This window comes from Pelophylax lessonae (assembly GCF_965119305.1).
Source record: "Pelophylax lessonae genome assembly, chromosome: 4".
NCBI lineage: Eukaryota > Metazoa > Chordata > Amphibia > Anura > Ranidae > Pelophylax > Pelophylax lessonae.
Window position 1 is genome coordinate 536807108 of NC_138771.1, and position 18956 is coordinate 536826063.

General features: G+C 41.6%; 1 protein-coding gene across 1 annotated transcript in view; it reads left to right on the plus strand.

Moving 5' to 3' along the window:
- NFU1 (NFU1 iron-sulfur cluster scaffold) overlaps positions 1–15910 on the plus strand; it is a 75886-nt gene extending 59976 nt beyond the window's left edge. Inside the window, exon 8 of the mRNA XM_082254894.1 lies at positions 15593–15910. Within this exon, the coding sequence (XP_082111020.1) occupies positions 15593–15643 (51 nt within the window). The 3' untranslated portion in view covers positions 15644–15910. The remainder of the gene's footprint in view (positions 1–15592) is intronic.
- Positions 15911–18956: the final 3046 nt, after the last annotated feature.

Consider the following 18956-nt stretch of genomic DNA (forward strand, 5'->3'; position numbering starts at 1 on the left):
CTTAGTGGGGACATTGATGGACATGAAAATGAATCGGGTGTGCTCAAATCTGATCCCTTCTGAATTCAGTGTCACACCAGGAGAGAATATGACTAGGCAGTCTGTTCCTTGGGGCTCGATGAGTATGTTTAGGTCCCTGATGAAACCTGTTGTTCTGTGATCTATGGTAAAGCCCAGTCCATCTCCATTCCCCTTTCCTCCCAGAAGGACTTGTACACTCCTGGCTACATTTATGCAGATCAAGCCAACTTCAGGATCCAGCATGAGAACTATTTGCATGTAGTAGACCCCGTGTACACTACTGGTTAGTGGAAAGCTGACTGGTTCTCTTTAAAGAATAATTACATGCACTTGCAAGTGGAGATCAATGGAGTGTCTGCTTCAGTGATTTCCTGCTCCCAGAGGCATAAGCCAGATATAGTATATACTGTACATAGTTACATTGGAAGTTGGGCCAATATAACTACTGTATGTATAATATAGCCATACCTGAAATTCTTCTTTAACCACCTCCTTCCCAAGCCTATTCTGACACTTCGCTCCTACATGTAAAAATCTACTTTTGTTTGCTATAAAAATACTTGGAACCCCCAAACACACACACACATACACACATATATATATATATATATATATATATATATATATATGTGTGTGTGTGTGTGTGTGTGTGTGTGTGTATATTATAAAAACATTTTTTTTTTTTTATTGCGGAGACCCTATATAATAGAATGGTGTGTGTTGCAATTTTTTTATGTCACACAATATTTGCGCAGCATTTTTTTTTTTTTCAGACGCAATGTTTTTGGGAAAAAAACATTCATGAATAAAAATTAAAAAAAAAAAACAGTAAAGTTAGCCCAATCTTTTTGTATATGTCGCGTAAATAGATACCGAACATGTCACACTTTTAAATTGCGTCTGCCCATGGAATTGCGGCAAACTTTTGTGCTTAAAATTCTCCATAGGCGACGCTTTAAAAGCCTTTACAGGTTACCAGTTTAGAGTGGCACAGAGGAGGTCTGGTGCTAGAATTATTGCTCTCGCTCTGTTTGCGACAATACCTCACATGTGTGGTGCGATCACCGTTTACATTTTGTGTGTGGGAGTAACGTATGCATTTGCCCGTAAGCATGGTGGCGCTTTAATTAATTTATTTTATACAAATTTTTTTACATTTATTTTTTTTGTACAAACTTTGCTATCACAAGGGGTGAACAACATCCCTTGTAAAATCATGGACCATGACAGGTCCTCTTTATGCAGAGATTTGGGGTCTATTAGACCCCAGATCTCTCCTCTGGCCCCCCATGCAGCCGATCGGACCCAGATCGGTCCGATCTGCTGCTTCTCTGGCTGCTGGTGGCCAGATAATACTTGTCCCTCCCAGTTTCCAGGGTTACAGAGAAAGGGGAATGACGTCAGTTCCTCTCTCTGGCCCAGACAGCCATCTCCACCAGCCGCATCGCTCCCACCTCTCAGATGGGACTGGAGAGGCGACGGGGGCTAGAACCCCCTTCCGCCACCCGCAGAAGTGATCGAGTGGATAATTAGCCACTCAGATCACTTCTGCCTGAAAGGGGATCGCCGGCTAGTATAACCACTGAAACCTAAGGACGTACGGGTACGTCTTTGTGTGGGAAGTAGTTAAGGATTAAAATGTTTTATCTTGTCTTGTGTTAATGTTGCATTTAGTAGCCAACAAGACCACATTAAAGCTGGTCATATGCCAGCAGACATTCATTTGAATGTTCATACAGCGATTATGAAAAATCATTTGTCAGAGTATTTGATTTTGCCATCAATAAGTCAACTAATTGTGTTTGAAAGCCCTTACAATTTTATCCAGACCTGCCACCTGAATGGAATCTCAGACCTTTTAAAGCGGTTTCTTTTGTGCCTAGAAAGTATGCGTTATACAATGTACAAATTTTCCCGAACATAAAACCCTGTTTAGGCCTCAATTACTGGCATTGAGGCATGTACATTGTGAAAGGTCTTTTTTTTTTTTTTTTCTCTGCATCCCTAGCCAGCAAGTGCCTCATGCATGGACACGCATGCATTCTAATGTGACAGTCCCATTAGGACTAGCGGGTGTGTGAACAAGGCCCTACAATTAGATTTTCATTCATTTGAGAAAAAAATTCCATCCAGCTCAAATTTTCTTATCACTACGGTTGTCAACGTGACCATACTAACCATTGGAAAATTAAACACCTATTCCAAACAATTCAAACTAAATTCTGCTGGTGTAAGGCCAGTTTGAATCGGAGACCATATTTCTCCACTGATGACCATAGTAAAGGTTTAGAAATGTATGGTGCCAGCTCACATTACTAATACACATTGGCTACCCAACTCCTGGGATTTGATCAGTAGTGGCCTAGTGTGTATGTGCGCCAACAGTAATAACGTGTATCATTTGTACAGACAGGGTGTGAACAGCTTTCAATATGTACCTACTGCAAAATGTGTCAGAATGTTGAGAAATTTCTTTAAAATGCTTCCATCTGTGGCTAAGGAGGGATTGTTAGCTCCATTTATTGCAACATACGTCAAGCTGTCCAGCTGCCTTACTCATCCCCAATCGAGCGAGTTCATCTGGTTACACCCTCCTGCACCCTTGCTTAAAATAAATGCTTGAAAGGTATGAGCCCAAGCCACCTCCACGTACTTTTTTTTTTTTACTGGAAGGACGATGAGCCTGTCTTTGTAGCTGCTACCAGTTTATGTATTTGGGTCAGTTGGACAATTGTAAAAGGAATAAATAGCTTTTTACAAACACACTACAACAATATATGAATGTGGTCAGCCTAACTGAAATAAAATGATCATATCAAGGCAGTTTTATTTATTTATTTATTTTTTTTTTTAACCTTATTTTACTGCATAGTGTTACTTAAGTATGTATGAGAGGCACTGTTAAATATACTGTATGCGGTGCTCACTATTTGTAAGCCTTTATTACTGTTAGTCTAAAGCAGTGTTTCTCAACCTTTTTTCAGTCAAGGCACCCTTTAAAAACTTTGGACAGTCTATAAGCGCCCCATTCTAAAATGTAAAAGCTTTGCTAATAGTTTTACATAATGCAGCAACATCCACAAGTCCAAGTAGGACACTCAACATTAGAGCTGATTCCAATGTTTCTGTTTTTTCTTAGTTTTTCTTCATCACTTGGCTAATGTAACGCCAACGCTGATAGAGAGAGGCAGGGGAGGGTCAAACAAGGATGCTATGCAGGCGACCTTATCAACTGATGATGCAAACCTGTGACTTTGTGTACCCTAAAAGGGCAGACTTCATCCACACGCTGGGTCATTCTGTGCAAATGCACCCATGCTGAACGGTTCCTCTTATGTGGTTACAATGCAGAAGGGCAGCCACTTGACAGAGGATCTGAAAGATAGCGGCAATCGTTATATGTATACTGTAATTTTGCAGTAAACTCCATACCTGGAGTTTACTGCTTTAAAAAAAAGTTATTTCTCATAAGGACTTATTTTAGATGATCCTATAGAAACCAGCAGCCTATCGTGTCTGTCTAATATGTGTGTTGCAAGTTTCTGCGTGACATCCTTGTGTCAGCATCTTTTTTTTTTTTTTTTATTTTTTTTATAATACCTTCAAGTCATTCTAAAGTTGAAATGGTTTTTACCTTTAAGCGTTTGTAAAGTCATTTATTTCTTTAAAATAACAGGTTATACTTGCCTGCTCTGTGCAATTTACACTGCACAGAGCAGGTAAGTATAACTTGTCATTTTAGTGAAAAAAAGCCCCCATCCTCCTCTTCTAGGGTCCCCTGCCAGCGCTTCTAGCTACTTCTCTTCTTAGTATGTCACTATAGGAAGTCGCTTCCTCTCGTGGCACACCTGCAGGCTTGATCTCGAGTCTATAGACACAGATAGCAATGCTCGCCCCCCACTCCCTTGTCCACAGGATTTGTCTGACAGCTGGGGAGCCAAGCCTGTGGGAGAAGAGGAGAAAGCAGCTGCAAACAGGCATAGCACTGGATTGAGATCGGGCTCATGTAAATATATCGGGCTCATGTAAATATGGGGGGGAGGACGATATGCACACTGAAACATTTTTTTTACCCTAATGCAGGGAATGCATTAAGGTAAAAAATATTTAAGCTTTACAACCACTTTAATCTATTCCCTGCATTGAGGTTAACAAAAAAAAAAAAAAAAGTCCCACCTCCTGTTTTGCCCGTCCACTCCCCAAAGACTTCTCTCTTATGATCCAGCACTGTCCAGTCTGCAGCAGCGCTGCTACCTCTTCCTGGTTTCACATGACTCTAAAAGCAGTGGGAGCCATTGGCTGCTGCTCCTGTCAGTCAAATCCTCTGAGCAGGAAGTGGGGGGGGGGGGGCACACAGCTCATGAGCGTGCCCGCATGGCTGTCCCCTCAGCACATGGTTGCTTAGGGGGAACCTGCAGGAAGTGGGGGGGCACACAGCCTGGCTCATAAGGGGGCTTAGGGGGCACCTGCAGGAAGTAGGGGGGCACACAGCCTGGCTCATGAGGGGGCTTAGGGGGCACCTCCAGGAAGAAGGTGAAGAGAGCGCTGGTGGGGGACCGAAAAAGAGGTAAGCCACTGCTCTGTGCAATATCCTTGACATGCTAATGTCATCTTTAAATTAAACCAGTGTTAATCTCAAGAGTCCTCAGTCCCTGATGTAAGTAGTGGGCTGGCTCTTTAGAGAAGTTGTATAAATAGCAAAAAATATCAAAATCTCCTTGATTAGTGGATGTTAGTTTGGAGGAGTGGGAGATCCTGGGCCGATGTATTGGGGACTCTTATGCCTCGTACACACGCAACGATTATCGGTCGACCGATCGTCCGACTTTTGTCCAGAGTGGTGTTTTGTTGGTTGGAATGTGCCTAGACTGCACACTAATTTTCTCGCCCAACAAAAATCTACTTCAGAAGTGATGTCATGTGCTGGTTTACTTTCCTTGTGTTTTTTCTTCTCTGAGCATGCCCAGTCTTGCTCATCAGATTTTTGTCAGGCGAAATCTGTACTGACTGACGGAAAATCGGCCGTTGTGTTGACGGCCAACAAAAATTTTAGTCTGCACACCGACTTTTCGGCCGAAAAAAATCTGAAGCATCATACTAACAAGCCGAAAATCGGCAGATTGGACGTTGGCCGAAAATTCCCTGCCATTTTTCGACGCGTGTGTACGGGGCTATAGTGTGAATTCTGGCCAGGACGCTATCTTCCTGTATACAATAATGTGCCGCGTTGTTATAAATAAATGTGCATCAAATATAACTCAAGTGCGATCAAATAAAAACAAAATACTTCAAAGTAAATAGATAAGCATGATTATCAAATACGTATATTTAATCAATTTATTATTAGTGCAAAGTGTAAACCTCAAAATATTCTGAACTCAAAGTGAATCATGAGTAAATCAAATATGTTCTCCCTGTTCTTGTGTGGGTTTTCTCCGGGTACTCCGGTTTCCTCCCACGCTCCAAAGAAATGAGGGTAGGATTCTTGAATCCTGTTTAGAACCCTAACAAATCTGTCGAGTTGCAGGTTGAGGGGGATATCAGCTCAGGGGTGGCAGAGCTGGAGCATGCACCCTCCCCCAGCTGCCAGGGGAGGGACGGCTCCAGGAAGAAGGGGGGCCGTAACTCAGGAAAGGTTAGAAAGGTTGTGGTAGTGGGGGACTCAATTATCAAGAGGACAGAGAGGGAAATCTGTAAAAAAGATCTCGTGAACCGAACAGTTTGCTGTTTACCGGGCGCCCGAGTTCGGCACATCGCAGATCTGGCAGACAGATTGTTGGGCGGGGCTGGGGATGACCCAGCGGTCATGGTGCACGTGGGCACTAATGACAAAGTTAAAGGTAGGTGGAGGATCCTTAAGAACGATTTCAGGGACTTAGGTAATAGATTGAGGAAAAGGACCTCCAAGGTGGTTTTCTCTGAAATACTGCCTGTACCTCGAGCCACACAGGAGAGGCAGAAGGAGATTAGGGAACTTAACAAGTGGCTGAGGAATTGGTGTAGGAAGGAGGGGTTTGGGTTCCTGGAGAACTGGGCTGACTTCTCAGTCGGCTACCGGCTCTTTAGTAAGGATGGGCTGCACCTTAATGGGGACGGTACAGCTCTTTTGGGGAGAAAGATGGCCACCAAGTTGGAGGGGCTTTTAAACTAGGAGACGGGGGGGAGGGCTCAGAAGTAGAGTCAGTCAGGAGGAAGCAGAGGACTGAAGGCAGCTGTAGTGTCAGCAGCGACAGTAGGTCCACAAGGTCAATTGGCAGGTCTGTGCGGGAGAACCTCAGACCAAACAGGAATAAACATAACCGCCAATCACGTTTAACTTCCGTAAAACTAAGAGGTGTATATGCTAATGCCAGGAGCCTAGCTAATAAAATGGATGAGTTGGAAATGTTAGTACATGAGGAGGACATAGACCTTGTGGGAATAACAGAGACTTGGTTCGACCACTCACATGACTGGCTGGCCAATATCCAAGGGTATTCGGTGTACCGGAAGGACAGGGTAGGAAAAAGAGGGGGAGGGGTATGTCTCTATGTCAAGAACAATATAAAGGTGACAGAAAGGAGTGACATTACGGATGGGATGAGCATGGATTTAGAATCTGTGTGGGTTGAACTCCATAGGGAAGGAGAAAAGGGGAAAGTAATTGTGGGGGTTTGCTATAGGCCACCTAACCAAGGGGAGGAGGTAGAGCTGGAATTTTTAGCACTAATGGGTAAAGTGGCAAAATTGGGATCAGTCATCGTATTGGGGGACTTCAATTACCCCGACATTGACTGGGAAGAGGGGACTGCACACTCACAGAAGGCCCGCCTATTCACGGAAACCTTACTGGATAATTACATGTCACAGTTGGTGGATTCCCCCACCAGAGAAAACGCAGTCCTGGATCTATTGCTCACTAATGACCCAGACATAATCTCGGAGGTAGGAGTCCAGGACAACCTGGGCTCTAGCGATCACAGGATGATCACATTTAGTGTAAATAACAACATAACAAGACAAGTGGGGAACATAAGAACCCTAAACTTCAGAAGGGCAAACTTTCCAAAATTGTACTCAATGATGGAAAAGGTAAACTGGGACCAAACCCTGGGATCCCTGACCACAGAGGAAAAATGGGAATGCTTTAGGAACATATTAGGCAAAGGCATCTTGCAGTGCATTCCTATGGGAAATAAATTTAGAAGAGACAAAGCCAAACCTGGCTGGCTAAACTGTAGCGTCATAAAACTTATTAGGGGGAAAAAATTGGCCTTCAAGAAGTATAAATCAGAGGGCACAGTATCGGCTTTCGAGCAATACAAGGAGGCAAATAAGAAAAGTAAACAAGAAATCAAGATGGCTAAAATCAACTTTGAGAGACAAATAGCGGAGGATAGTAAAAAAAACCCAAAGAAATTCTTTAAATATATCAACAGCAAAAAAACTAAGGCAGAGCATATTGCACACATAATTAACAATGATGGGAGGATGGTTACAGAGGACACTGAAAAAGCAACCGTGCTAAATGCTTTTTTCTCGTCAGTCTTTACACAGGAAAAGGAGGGGTACACTGACCATGACTGTATGGTTAGTAGTAATAAACAGGACTTGCCACCATGGCTAACAGAGGGGGAAATCAGGGAAAGGCTGGATAAACTTAACACAAACAAATCACCAGGACCGGATGGCATACATCCGAGAGTACTCAAGGAACTCAGTAAAGTTATATCGAGACCACTGTTCCTGATCTTTGCTGACAGTATTAGGACAGGAGATGTACCAGGGGATTGGAAGAAAGCTAACGTGATTCCAATATTCAAAAAGGGCCAGAGGCATATCCCGGGAAATTATAGGCCTGTCAGTTTGACATCAGTAGTATGTAAACTTCTGGAGGGGATGATAAGGGACTATATTGTAGAGTTTGCTAAGGACAACAACATCATCAGCAGTAATCAGCACGGGTTTACAAATGGGCGTTCTTGTCAAACCAATCTCCTTACATTCTACGAGGAGGTGAGCTGTGAGCTAGATAGGGGCAGACCAGTAGATGTGGTGTACTTAGATTTCGCTAAGGCGTTTGATACAGTTCCCCACAAGCGCTTAATTTATAAAATAAGGTCTGCAGGTATCGATAGCAGGGTTTGCTCTTGGATACGGAACTGGCTAAAAAGGCGGGTCCAAAGGGTAGTAATAAACAGCGCATACTCAGACTGGTCTGAGGTGGTAAGCGGGGTCCCCCAAGGCTCAGTCCTGGGACCAACCTTGTTCAATTTATTCATAAACAACATTGAGGTCGGGATCAGTAGTTCGATATCAGTTTTTGCAGATGACACAAAATTGGGCAGGGCAATAACTTCACAACATGAAGCAGATATCCTGCAGAATGACCTGGACAAAATAACAGAGTGGGCAACGACATGGCAAATGAGGTTTAACGTGGAGAAGTGTAAGGTTTTGCACTTGGGGACTAAAAACATAAAATCACAATACACGTTAGGAGGGGAGCCCTTGGGGGAATCAAAAATGGAGAAGGATCTGGGAGTATTGGTTGATGATAGATTAGGAAACAGCATGCAATGTCAAGCGGCAGCTTCCAAAGCCAACAGAATATTAGCATGCACAAAGAAAGGGATGCATTCCAGAGATAAGACTATAATCCTTCCACTTTATAAAACTCTGGTCCGACCGCATCTGGAGTATTCCGTCCAGTTCTGGTCGCCAGTCCTCAGGAGGGATGTGTTGGAGCTGGAGAGAGTCCAGAGAAGGGCAACTAAACTAATTAGGGGATTGGAGGACCTTGACTATGAAGAGCGTCTACAATCGCTCGATTTATTCTCCCTGGAGAAGAGACGTCTGAGGGGGGACATGATAGCAATTTATAAATATCTTAATGGGGATCCCAGCTTAGAAAAAAAGCTGTTCATTCGAAGGGATTGCATGAGGACTCAAGGGCATACAATGCGATTAGAGGAGAAGCGTTTTAACCTCAGGCAACGCGGGGGGTTCTTTACTGTTAGGGCAACAAGATTGTGGAATTCTCTACCACAAGAGGTGGTTTCTGCGGGTAGTATGGTGGCTTTCAAAAGACTCTTAGACTTACATCTCAAGGATCAGAACATTCAGGGGTATGGGAGATGATTACAGACACACATGCCTACACAGGTTGAACTGGATGGACTATTGTCTTTATTCAACCTCACCTACTATGTAACTATGTAACTATGTAACTGGCCTTAGTATGATATTCTACTGTGCTTGCCCAAGATAACAGCCTTGTCTTCTGTCCGCCCCAACACTAATTTGATAAGACACGTTATAGGAGATCAAAACAAATCCTGGGCACTCAAAGTGCTTTAGTTCAACAGCCACCTTTAAAGTGATACTAAACACACACTGTTTACTTTACATTGTCCCTTCTATTTCTGTATCTGGATAATGACACTGTAATTATTTTAATAAAGATAAAAAAAAAAAAAGTACCGAATTGATATACAGCTGTCACATGACCCAGATCTTTTCCAGCCCGCCTGCAGGGAAACATAAGCAGGAGGAGCTTCTACTGTAGTCTTCTACTGCTGGTCACATTAAAAAAAAAAAAAAAAAAAAAAAAAAAAAACAGCCTTTGGAATACAGAGTAAAAATAAATAATATGAATAAACTGTTTTAGATTGGCATACAAATATATAAATGAAATCTAATTTTTATTATTTTGTGGAAATACATTGGTGTGGGTGGATTTCTGCCAGTCACAGGCTGTGTCCCGTCCCTCCACCCTGTGTCTTAGAATAAGAGAGAGGTGATTCTGCCATTAATCTGCATGTAGTATTGCGCCCCCATTGTGTTTAGTTGGTTAGTGGGCATGGAGGAGGGAGGGAGTGGGCTGCCATTCATCACTGTGTATACGCCCACATGTGTGACTCTATAGTCACATGGGCTGCTCAGATATGATAGGGGAGGAAATGCTCAGCATAGAAACTCACTGCTGCAAAATCCCTAGCTGAACTGGGGACATGAACAGAAGATGGAGATAGAGAGCAGCAGGATCAACCAGGTATTTTGCAGAATACAGAAAACAAATCTCATAGTGCCTGAGTGTGTAAAAACAGCATGTAATACACCATTTATTAATAGTTTTTTATGATGTGGGTTTCGTGACACTTTTTAACTTTCACCACTTAAAGAAGACCTTCAGTGTCCTTTCACCCCCTCACCCTACCACACACACATTTTTTTTTTTCCCCCTCTGCCCCCGCTTACCTCCTGTTGTTTTAGGTAGAGAGTGGACACTCACCTGGCCACCGGATCCAGTGTTGTCCCGCTGACATCCTTCTGTCAGCAGACACTGCTGGGTCCCGCACCACCATCTTACTTTTGGCGTCATCGAGAAACCTGCCGACTTTTCGGGTTCAGCTGGTGGGGCCTCGCGATAACGTACCGTTAGGCCCGTGCCCCTCCTATTTCTGAATAAATGACTAAAGGCCTCCTGGAATATGTGACGTGCAGATGTCTGGAGGTCTAGCAAGCTCTATGCGCATCATTCGACTAGGCAAATGACTTGCATTGAGAAGGGAGGCCCCTTTTTTTTCGCAAAAAGGATAAAGATAAATAGAAAATGCCCAATTCGTGAAGAGGATGGATGGAGAGGGAGGAAGTCTATATAGAGGGTGAAGGTCTGCTTTAATGGCACTGGATAGCGGAATTCTGAAAGCTGAACTCCAGGCAAAACTAATACATTGAAGAAATACATACAGGGGTGTGTGTGTGTGGGGTGTGTGTGTGTGTGTATAAATGTGTGTGTGTGTGTATGTGTGTATATATAATATATAAACACACACACACACAGTATCTCGCAAAAGTGAGTACATCCCTCGTATCTTTTCATGTGACAACACTGAAGAAATGACACTTTGCTACAATGTAAAGTAGTGTGTACAGCTTATATAACAGTGTAAATGTGCTGTCCCCTCAAAATAACTCAACACACAGCCATTAATGTCTAAACCACTGACAACAAAAGTGAGTACACCCCTAAGTGAAGATGTCCAAATTGGGCCCAATTAGCCATTTTCCCTCCCCTGTGTCATGTCACTCATTAGTGTTACAAGGTCTCAGGTGTGAATAGGGAGTAGGTGTGTTAAATTTGGTTTTATCGCTCTCACTCTCTTACTGGTCACTGGAAGTTTACCATTGCACCTCATGGCAAAGAACTCTCTGAGGATCTAAAAAAAAAAATGTTGCTCTACATAAAGATGGCCTAGGCTATAAGAAGATTGCCAAGACCCTGAAACTGAGCTGCAGCACGGTTGCCAAGACTATACAGCGGTTTAACACGACAGGTTCCACTCAGAAGAGGCCTCGCCATGGTCAACCAAAGAAGTTCACATGCTCAGCGTTATAGCCAGAGGTTGGTTTGGCAAAAAGACATATGAGTGCTGCCAGCATTGCTGCAGAGGTTGAAGGGGTGAACCAGGTGAGGAGCACAAAGACAAGTGTGTCTTGCCTACTGTCAAGAATGGTGGTAGGAGTGTCATTGCCTGGGGCTGCATGAGTGCTGCCGGCACTGGGGAGCTACAGTTCATTGAGGGGACCATGAATGCCAACATGTACTGTGACATACTGGAGCAGAGCATGATACCCTCCCTTTGGAGACTGGGTATTCCAACATAATGACCCAAAACACACTTCCAAGATGATCACTGCCCTGCTAAAGAAGCTGAGGGTAAAGGTGATGGACTGGCCAAGCATGTCTCCAGACCTAAACCCTATTGAGCATCTGTAGGGCATCCTCAAACGGAAGGTGGAGGAGCGCAAGGTCTCTAACATCCACCAGCTCCATGATGTTGTCATGGAGGAGTGGAAGAGGCCTGCAGTGGAACCTGTGAAGCTCTGCAAACTCCATGCACAAGAGGGTTAAGGCAGTGCTAGAAAATAGAACATTTTGGCAGGGCACAAAATATTGACACTTTGGGTCCAATTCGGACATTTTCACTTAGGGGTGTACTCACTTTTGTTGCCAGCGGTTTAGACATGAATGGCTATGTGTTGAGTTTTTTTTGTGGGGACAGCACATTTACACTGTTATACAAGCTGTACACTTACTACTTTACATTGTAGCAAAGTGTCATTTCTTCAATGTTGTCACATGAAAAAGATAAAATATTTACAAAAATATGAGGGTCGTACTCACTTTTGTGAGATACTGTGTTTATGTCTAAATTGATTGAAAGAGAAATTATGGCAATTTGTGTGTGGATTCAATTGTTTTGGTTAAAGCACACATTGATCGTATAATAAAGTCGAAACGTGTACGACCACCTTATTTTTCAGATCCTCCCTCGTCTTTGAAAAGCTCATGGTTGTTGGGAGTAAGAACAACATATTAAAAGGGTTACAAAGGTCTGACATTTGTGGAATTACCTTCCTCTAATTTTTGATTTAGGTTTAACAAGTGCAATTATGGAGCCTTACAAAACAAACCACATTGATTACCTGGAAGCATGCACCCGCCACTTGTTTACTTTTACATTACAATGTGCAGAAACATGTCATGCTTGTTTGTTCCCTGCAGAGGTTCTGTTTACCCAAAAAACTCAACAAAACATATAATTAAACCACGAGTGCCCAGACTCCTGCATATATTTGTACAAGATGTGGTTCACTGTCACTGGTTACCTAAATAAATAGAACAAAAACCATAAAAACAAACACAAGTTTTAAAGGCCGTGCTTGTTGAAGCTTACAGTCTAATAAGGATTGGAATGATAAAAAAAAAAGGTATCCTTCACTGCATTGTAAGTAAAATAAAAGCAATGGTTGTGGGTTTTGCACAGTATGGCAGATTTACCAATGGATCTCCTTTATCCAGTGCAGACGGCGCCATGTTTCCCCACCCCTGCCATCTTCTCGACTGCTACGTCCAAATCTGCTTGTATGCTAAAGTTACATCATCCTGATCCCATTCTCAGCATCTTACAATTCCAGGAGTGTACACTTCTCTGCATTTATGCTTCAGGCAGTGCACCAAAAATGGAACTGCTTGGAAATGGAAAGTTTCTTCTGCCAAAAAGCTCTACCTCCTTGCATATTTATTTATTTTTAATAAAGAGCCAAGATTCTGCAGGTTCTGTGAGCTTACCATCTGACAACATGGTAAAGTTTAGAGTGATGGTTCTTGACCACAATGCACCAAAAGTCAGCTCCTCAACTAGACATCTGTGATCATTGCTTAAATGCAGATGCAGTGATCACAGTAGGCTGCGATCTTGCTAGACCACTGCAAGTCCATAGTCGTTTATAAATGCACTAAGAATGTCATTGCTACTGCTTGATTAAAAGGGCCATTGGTTAAAATCAGCAACTCGTGTCCTTGTTACACTTTTTAGGCTACCTTAACCCTTATTTATAGGAACCTGACATAGCCAGTTGCAGACCTTTTAGGCATTCCCAGAAACTTCATCAAATCAAATAGGGTGTACATGGCATGACCTGCCCCTCTCCCCTGCTGTCTCCTCCTCCACATTCAGTTGAAAGGACCCTCACGCAGTGCTGTATTGCAAAAAATGTCCTGATCATTAAGGGGGTAAAACATTCCGGGCCGAAAGTTGTTAACACAGTGTTCTCTCAACCTTTTTTCAGTCAAGGCACCCTTTAAAATTATAGAGAATCTCAAGTCACCCTTTAAAATTTTGGACAGTCTTGAGGCACCCCATTCTAAAATGTAAAAAAACTTTTCTAATAGTTTTACATAATGCAGCAACATCCACACGTAGGACACCCAACGTTACAGGTTTTCTTCCAAAGCAAATACACTTTTGTACACTGGTGCTGACTAATATTCCAATGTTTCTCTTCTCCCTCAATTTCTCTCCATCAGTCAGCTAATGTGACCCCATCGCTGATGGAGGGAGGCAGAGGAGGATCAAACAAAGATGTTACAGAGGCATCAGACATCCTCCTTATCAACTGATGACATCATTGGTTGTTAGGATGCCGGTGTCTAGAAAGTCGTAATGGTGCATAATGAAAACCTGTGGCTTTGTGTAACTCAAAAGCAGGCTTCATCCACCTGCCAGTTTTATTGACCATTTTTGATCAATTTTTAGGCATTTTGCCAAGGCACCACTGAAGAAGCCTCAAGGCACCCTAGGGTGCCTGGGCACCCTGGTTGAAAAAGGCTGGGTTAACAGACCTAACTGTCCAGAAGAAGTGGCAGTTAAAGGGTTGAGACAAAACGATATAAATACTACAATGGTCAGCTTTTATTTATGTAAAACCTTTATCTCAAAATGAAAAAAACGAATTGCTGTAACTAGTTGAAACGTCTTAGCTGGAGTTTGGCTTTATTTGTTAGCCAAGTCAATCTAAATCTGCTAGTTTAATACTACCCTCTCCCCAAAGTGACAATTCTGCTTTCCAAAGGTGTATGCTATACTACTTTATCCAAAATGTAGACACCCTAAGGCCCCGTACACACGAACATTCCGATCAGGTCCTCCTGTCCATTTTTCAGGCTGACGTGTTCAGAACCTCCATGCTCCTCTATGGGTACAGCATCTAAGGATAGCTTGGTAAGCTGCGATATATTGGATTTTTGTTTTGGGTTTTCTACCACTTTAATTACCAGTAAGATATAGTTTGTGTGAATTCTTAAATGTGGGGGCTCTATTTCATTGATGTTAAATATTGCTCTTCTTTTTTCATTTAGATTAGCATTCATTGTTCAGACAATCACATTGATTAATTTTATACATGTAAATTATTTATTGTAGCCTTGTATTTAGTGTAAACTTTGATATAAAAAGATTATTATGCAATAAAGATGATCCTTTTCTTCAAGGGGGAGTGTCGGCATTCTTTGTGCTTTTATAGGTGATTCTTGAGCCCTTCTTCCAAATTACCATTGAGACGAGTGTCTCTTTCAACGTAGCAGGGCTCCTGTTGCTATAGTGCAAATGTCACACAGTTTCAAGAACTCTCACTATTAGGACTGTTAAAAATCCCTTGGAGAGATAAGTAACCAGTTACTGACAGATGGTTTAATGAGGCTTAGGTTGCCTTTATTTTCTTTAGGGTGTATATTTACATTCTGTCAGGGTTGAGTGCCCACAGATAGGATGTGGCTGTACAGCCAGGCATCATCAATTGGATATTTAAAATGTGGAAGTCTTTGTTTATGTTTAATAGTTATGCTCTTAAAGTGTGTGATGTCAGAATTCTGCTGTTCCTGGTTTCAGGTCTCCATTCTATATCTGATGTCTCCAACACCCCTCTTTGGGAATCACCTATTTTATACGGAACATTTTCCTGGTTTGCTGGTCCTAACCTGGCTTAGAAAATTGTGACAATGTCTAAATAAACTTATATTACTGCATATCTTTTAATCAGGGGGAGAACCAATATGAGCATGTTAACTAAAGGGGAAAGTCACATTGTGGGTCCGCTGACTATAGGCACATGCTCTCTGCGTGTAATGGTAAATCTGGCCCTGACAATATGGTATAGGGAGCTAACGTCTGTACAATGCACAGTTATAGAGAACAAACCCAAAACTAAGAACAATTGAATAATTATTTGACTTTATTTTTTACAGGTGACTGATGATGATGAAGATGATCTTGGAAAAGAACCGTCTTCTTCCTAAGTGTCCCTTCTATCTTTGTCACATCATTGCAGGTTGTCCCTGCCATGTATTTATTGTAAGACTTCTTTGCTATGGTTTTCTTTTCTGCCCAGATTTTTTTTATTTAACAGTAGAAAATTACAAGAGCTGACTGCGGTTCATTCATTCACATAAATGCATATTTTAATTTTCATTTTTTGTAAATGCAGTGATCTGTGTGTTTGTTTGTTGATTGTTGCTGTATTCATCAAATGAGTTGCATAATAAAATGTAATTGTATGTATATAATTCATGGTAAAGTTATTGTTGATGTAAAATGAATGGCATTATATTGCAGGCCACTTAGTCCTGCAGTAGTACCATAGGATGAGGTTTTGCTTGTGTCTTTTTAAGTTACCCTGCGTTATAAGCCAAGCAAGCTATTGACACTCTGTAGTGTATTAATGCTTTTACTAAACCGAAAAAAACAACTGCACATACACTATATATATATATATATATATATATATATATATATATATATATATATACAATATATCTGCAGGATACACAATTTATAGCATGCAACGTTTAGCAACAATGTACAAACTATCTACCGTTCCTAACAAATAAGCATGTACAATGTATGGCATAGGCTTAGGTATACTAATCAGATTATTAACCTGGATCTTTCTTTATAATGGAATCTTCTCATGGCTTCTTGCTCAGAGTCCAGCACAAAAACATCTGTTTCCTACAAAGTCTCAAAACTACTCTTGCCTCTTCTTCCAGAACAACTCTGCCTTTTGTCTGAGCAGCTTGCTTGTTCAAAGTCCTATTCCCCTTCCCCCCAGTTCCTGATACATCATATCCTATGAGGAGCTTCCCAAACTAACCAAACGGGTTCATTAGTAAATCTTTAGGGGGGAGCCTTATTTTTCAAACGAAACACAAATAACTAAAATCTACTCCATATTAGTGCCATGAAAATCACAACAAAAAGCATTAGCAACACAGATTCAGGAGACTGGTTGGATTATGCATGCAGATTGGATACATGATTACAAATAATCTTTTGACCTATTTGTATCTAGCCAATCACAACCTCCAACAATAGATGATGATTTGGGTGCGGTTACATTTTAAAAGGAATCTGTCAGGACAGAAACATGAGCTGTCATTGAAGATTTGTTTGTAAAATTGTGTGCTTGATAATGGTCATAAAGATATTTGCTTCACAAAATTCAAAATAAGAATTTAAATATCAGGTTTCAGAACATCTGACATGCATGTGCTTTTACTAAGTATGTGACTCAGGAAGTAGTGGAACAGAGATGACACCCTCAGAGCATTCACCTTCAAAAACAAGTTAGCTATGGCAGTTCCCTTATTTCTGTCTTGACAGATTCCCTTTAAATGTTAACAATAATTCCAAGCTGCAGGTAAAACCAATCAGTGACTTAAAAGCAAAGGGCTCCTTCAGTTAAAACTTCAAATTACTCAGATCCAAAAATACAGGCAGCTGAAGTTATGTGAAAATCTCTGTGTTTCCTGTAAAATGGAACTTGGCCTTCCCACATTGGTTACCAGAGTGATGGGTGGACTAGTTGTCCAAAAGAAGTGGTAAGGCCAAGTTCTAATATTACAACAAGAATGTAGATAACTTCAGTTGTCTATCTATGAATCTACTTTGATGTTCAGATTTCACAGATGTTAGCTGGTTAAATGTTTGTCTAACTGGTGGGTCTAAGGAATTATTTATCACTTACCCGTTACTATATCAGGTTTTCTGTATATGAGCTGGATCTGCAGTAGATAGGAGAGTAAGCAGCTCATAGAGGTAACTGTTCTCCGCTCCAACAAGCATACATACATAAAACATACATAAAACCAAAAGTGCATATCACCTCAATCATTATCAAGAATCATATACACAAGCATCGCTAAACACAGGATATAGTTTATCGTGAAATATAGGTCCAATGAATGTTCATAGGGAAGGTAAAAGAGTCTTTATGGAGTCCACAGCAGGATCAGTCACCAGTGCTGGAGTCAGAAAGTAACCCTTAATCCCTTCACCTCACCACGTGATCCTGCTGTGGACTCCATAAAGACTCTTTTACCTTACCTATGAACATTCATTGGACCTATATTTCACAATAAACTATATCCTGTGTTTAGTGCTGCTTGTGTATATGATTCTTGATAATTATTGAGGTGATATGCACTTTTGGTTTTATGTTATATGTTTAGGCAGCAGCTTTTTTCCATATTATTTGTTTTATTTGTACATTGCACATTAGGAGTGCTCAAGCGCTGGGTGATTGGGGGTGGTAATTCGTCACTTGCATCTCATTCTATTTTTTAAAGCATACATACATACACTATATGACCAAAAGGTTGTGGGCACTGGACTATATGAGCTTGTTTGACATCCTATTCCAAAACCATTATCGTTAATATGGAGTCGATCCCCAAACCCCTCCCCCCCACCCCTACTTTGCGACTCCACAGCCTCCACTCTTTTCCAAGATTTTGGAGTGTGTCTGTGGGAACTTCTATGCATTCAGCCAAAAGACAATTTCTGAAGTGATGTGCTAACCTTAGACAAGAAGACCTTGCTCACTATCTGCGTACCAGTTTCCCATAGGTGTTCAGTAGGACTGAGATCAGGTCTCTATGCAGGGTCTTTGGGTTTCCCCACACCAACCTTGTCTAAACCTGCCTTAACCTTCCCGAGTGTGACTCGGGGTAAGATTTTAGAGCAAAAAGCGGTAACCCCGAGTCACACTCGGGGTAGCGCTAGGAAGATCGCTGGATGCTGGAGGAGGTATTACTTACCTTTTCTCCGGGATCCAGCAAAGTATCCCGGTGGTGTGCGGCGGCGGAGCTTCCTCCCGATCGTCTGCGAGCCCCGGCTTCCGTCTCCGGCGACGTGACGTCCGCCGGGGGGTGGAACCGGCGGCAAATTCGAATGTAAAACACACCAAATACACTGATACCGTTCAAAATAAAAAAAAATCACATTACATTGCCCCCCAGTGCCCTTTCCTGCAGTTTTACTGTACTTTTTATGTAAATATATATATATATATATATATATATATATATAGTGTGTATATATATATATATACACACACACACACACGTGTGTATATATATATATATATATATATATATATATACATAATTCTTGTGAATGAGCAGCCCAAACCAACTGTATACAATATATATATATATATATATATATATATATATATATATATATATATAATAAATGTATACAGTTGGTTTGGGCTGCTCATTCACAAGAATTACATGCAAAATAATGGTACCGCTTTCAGCACCTAAAATC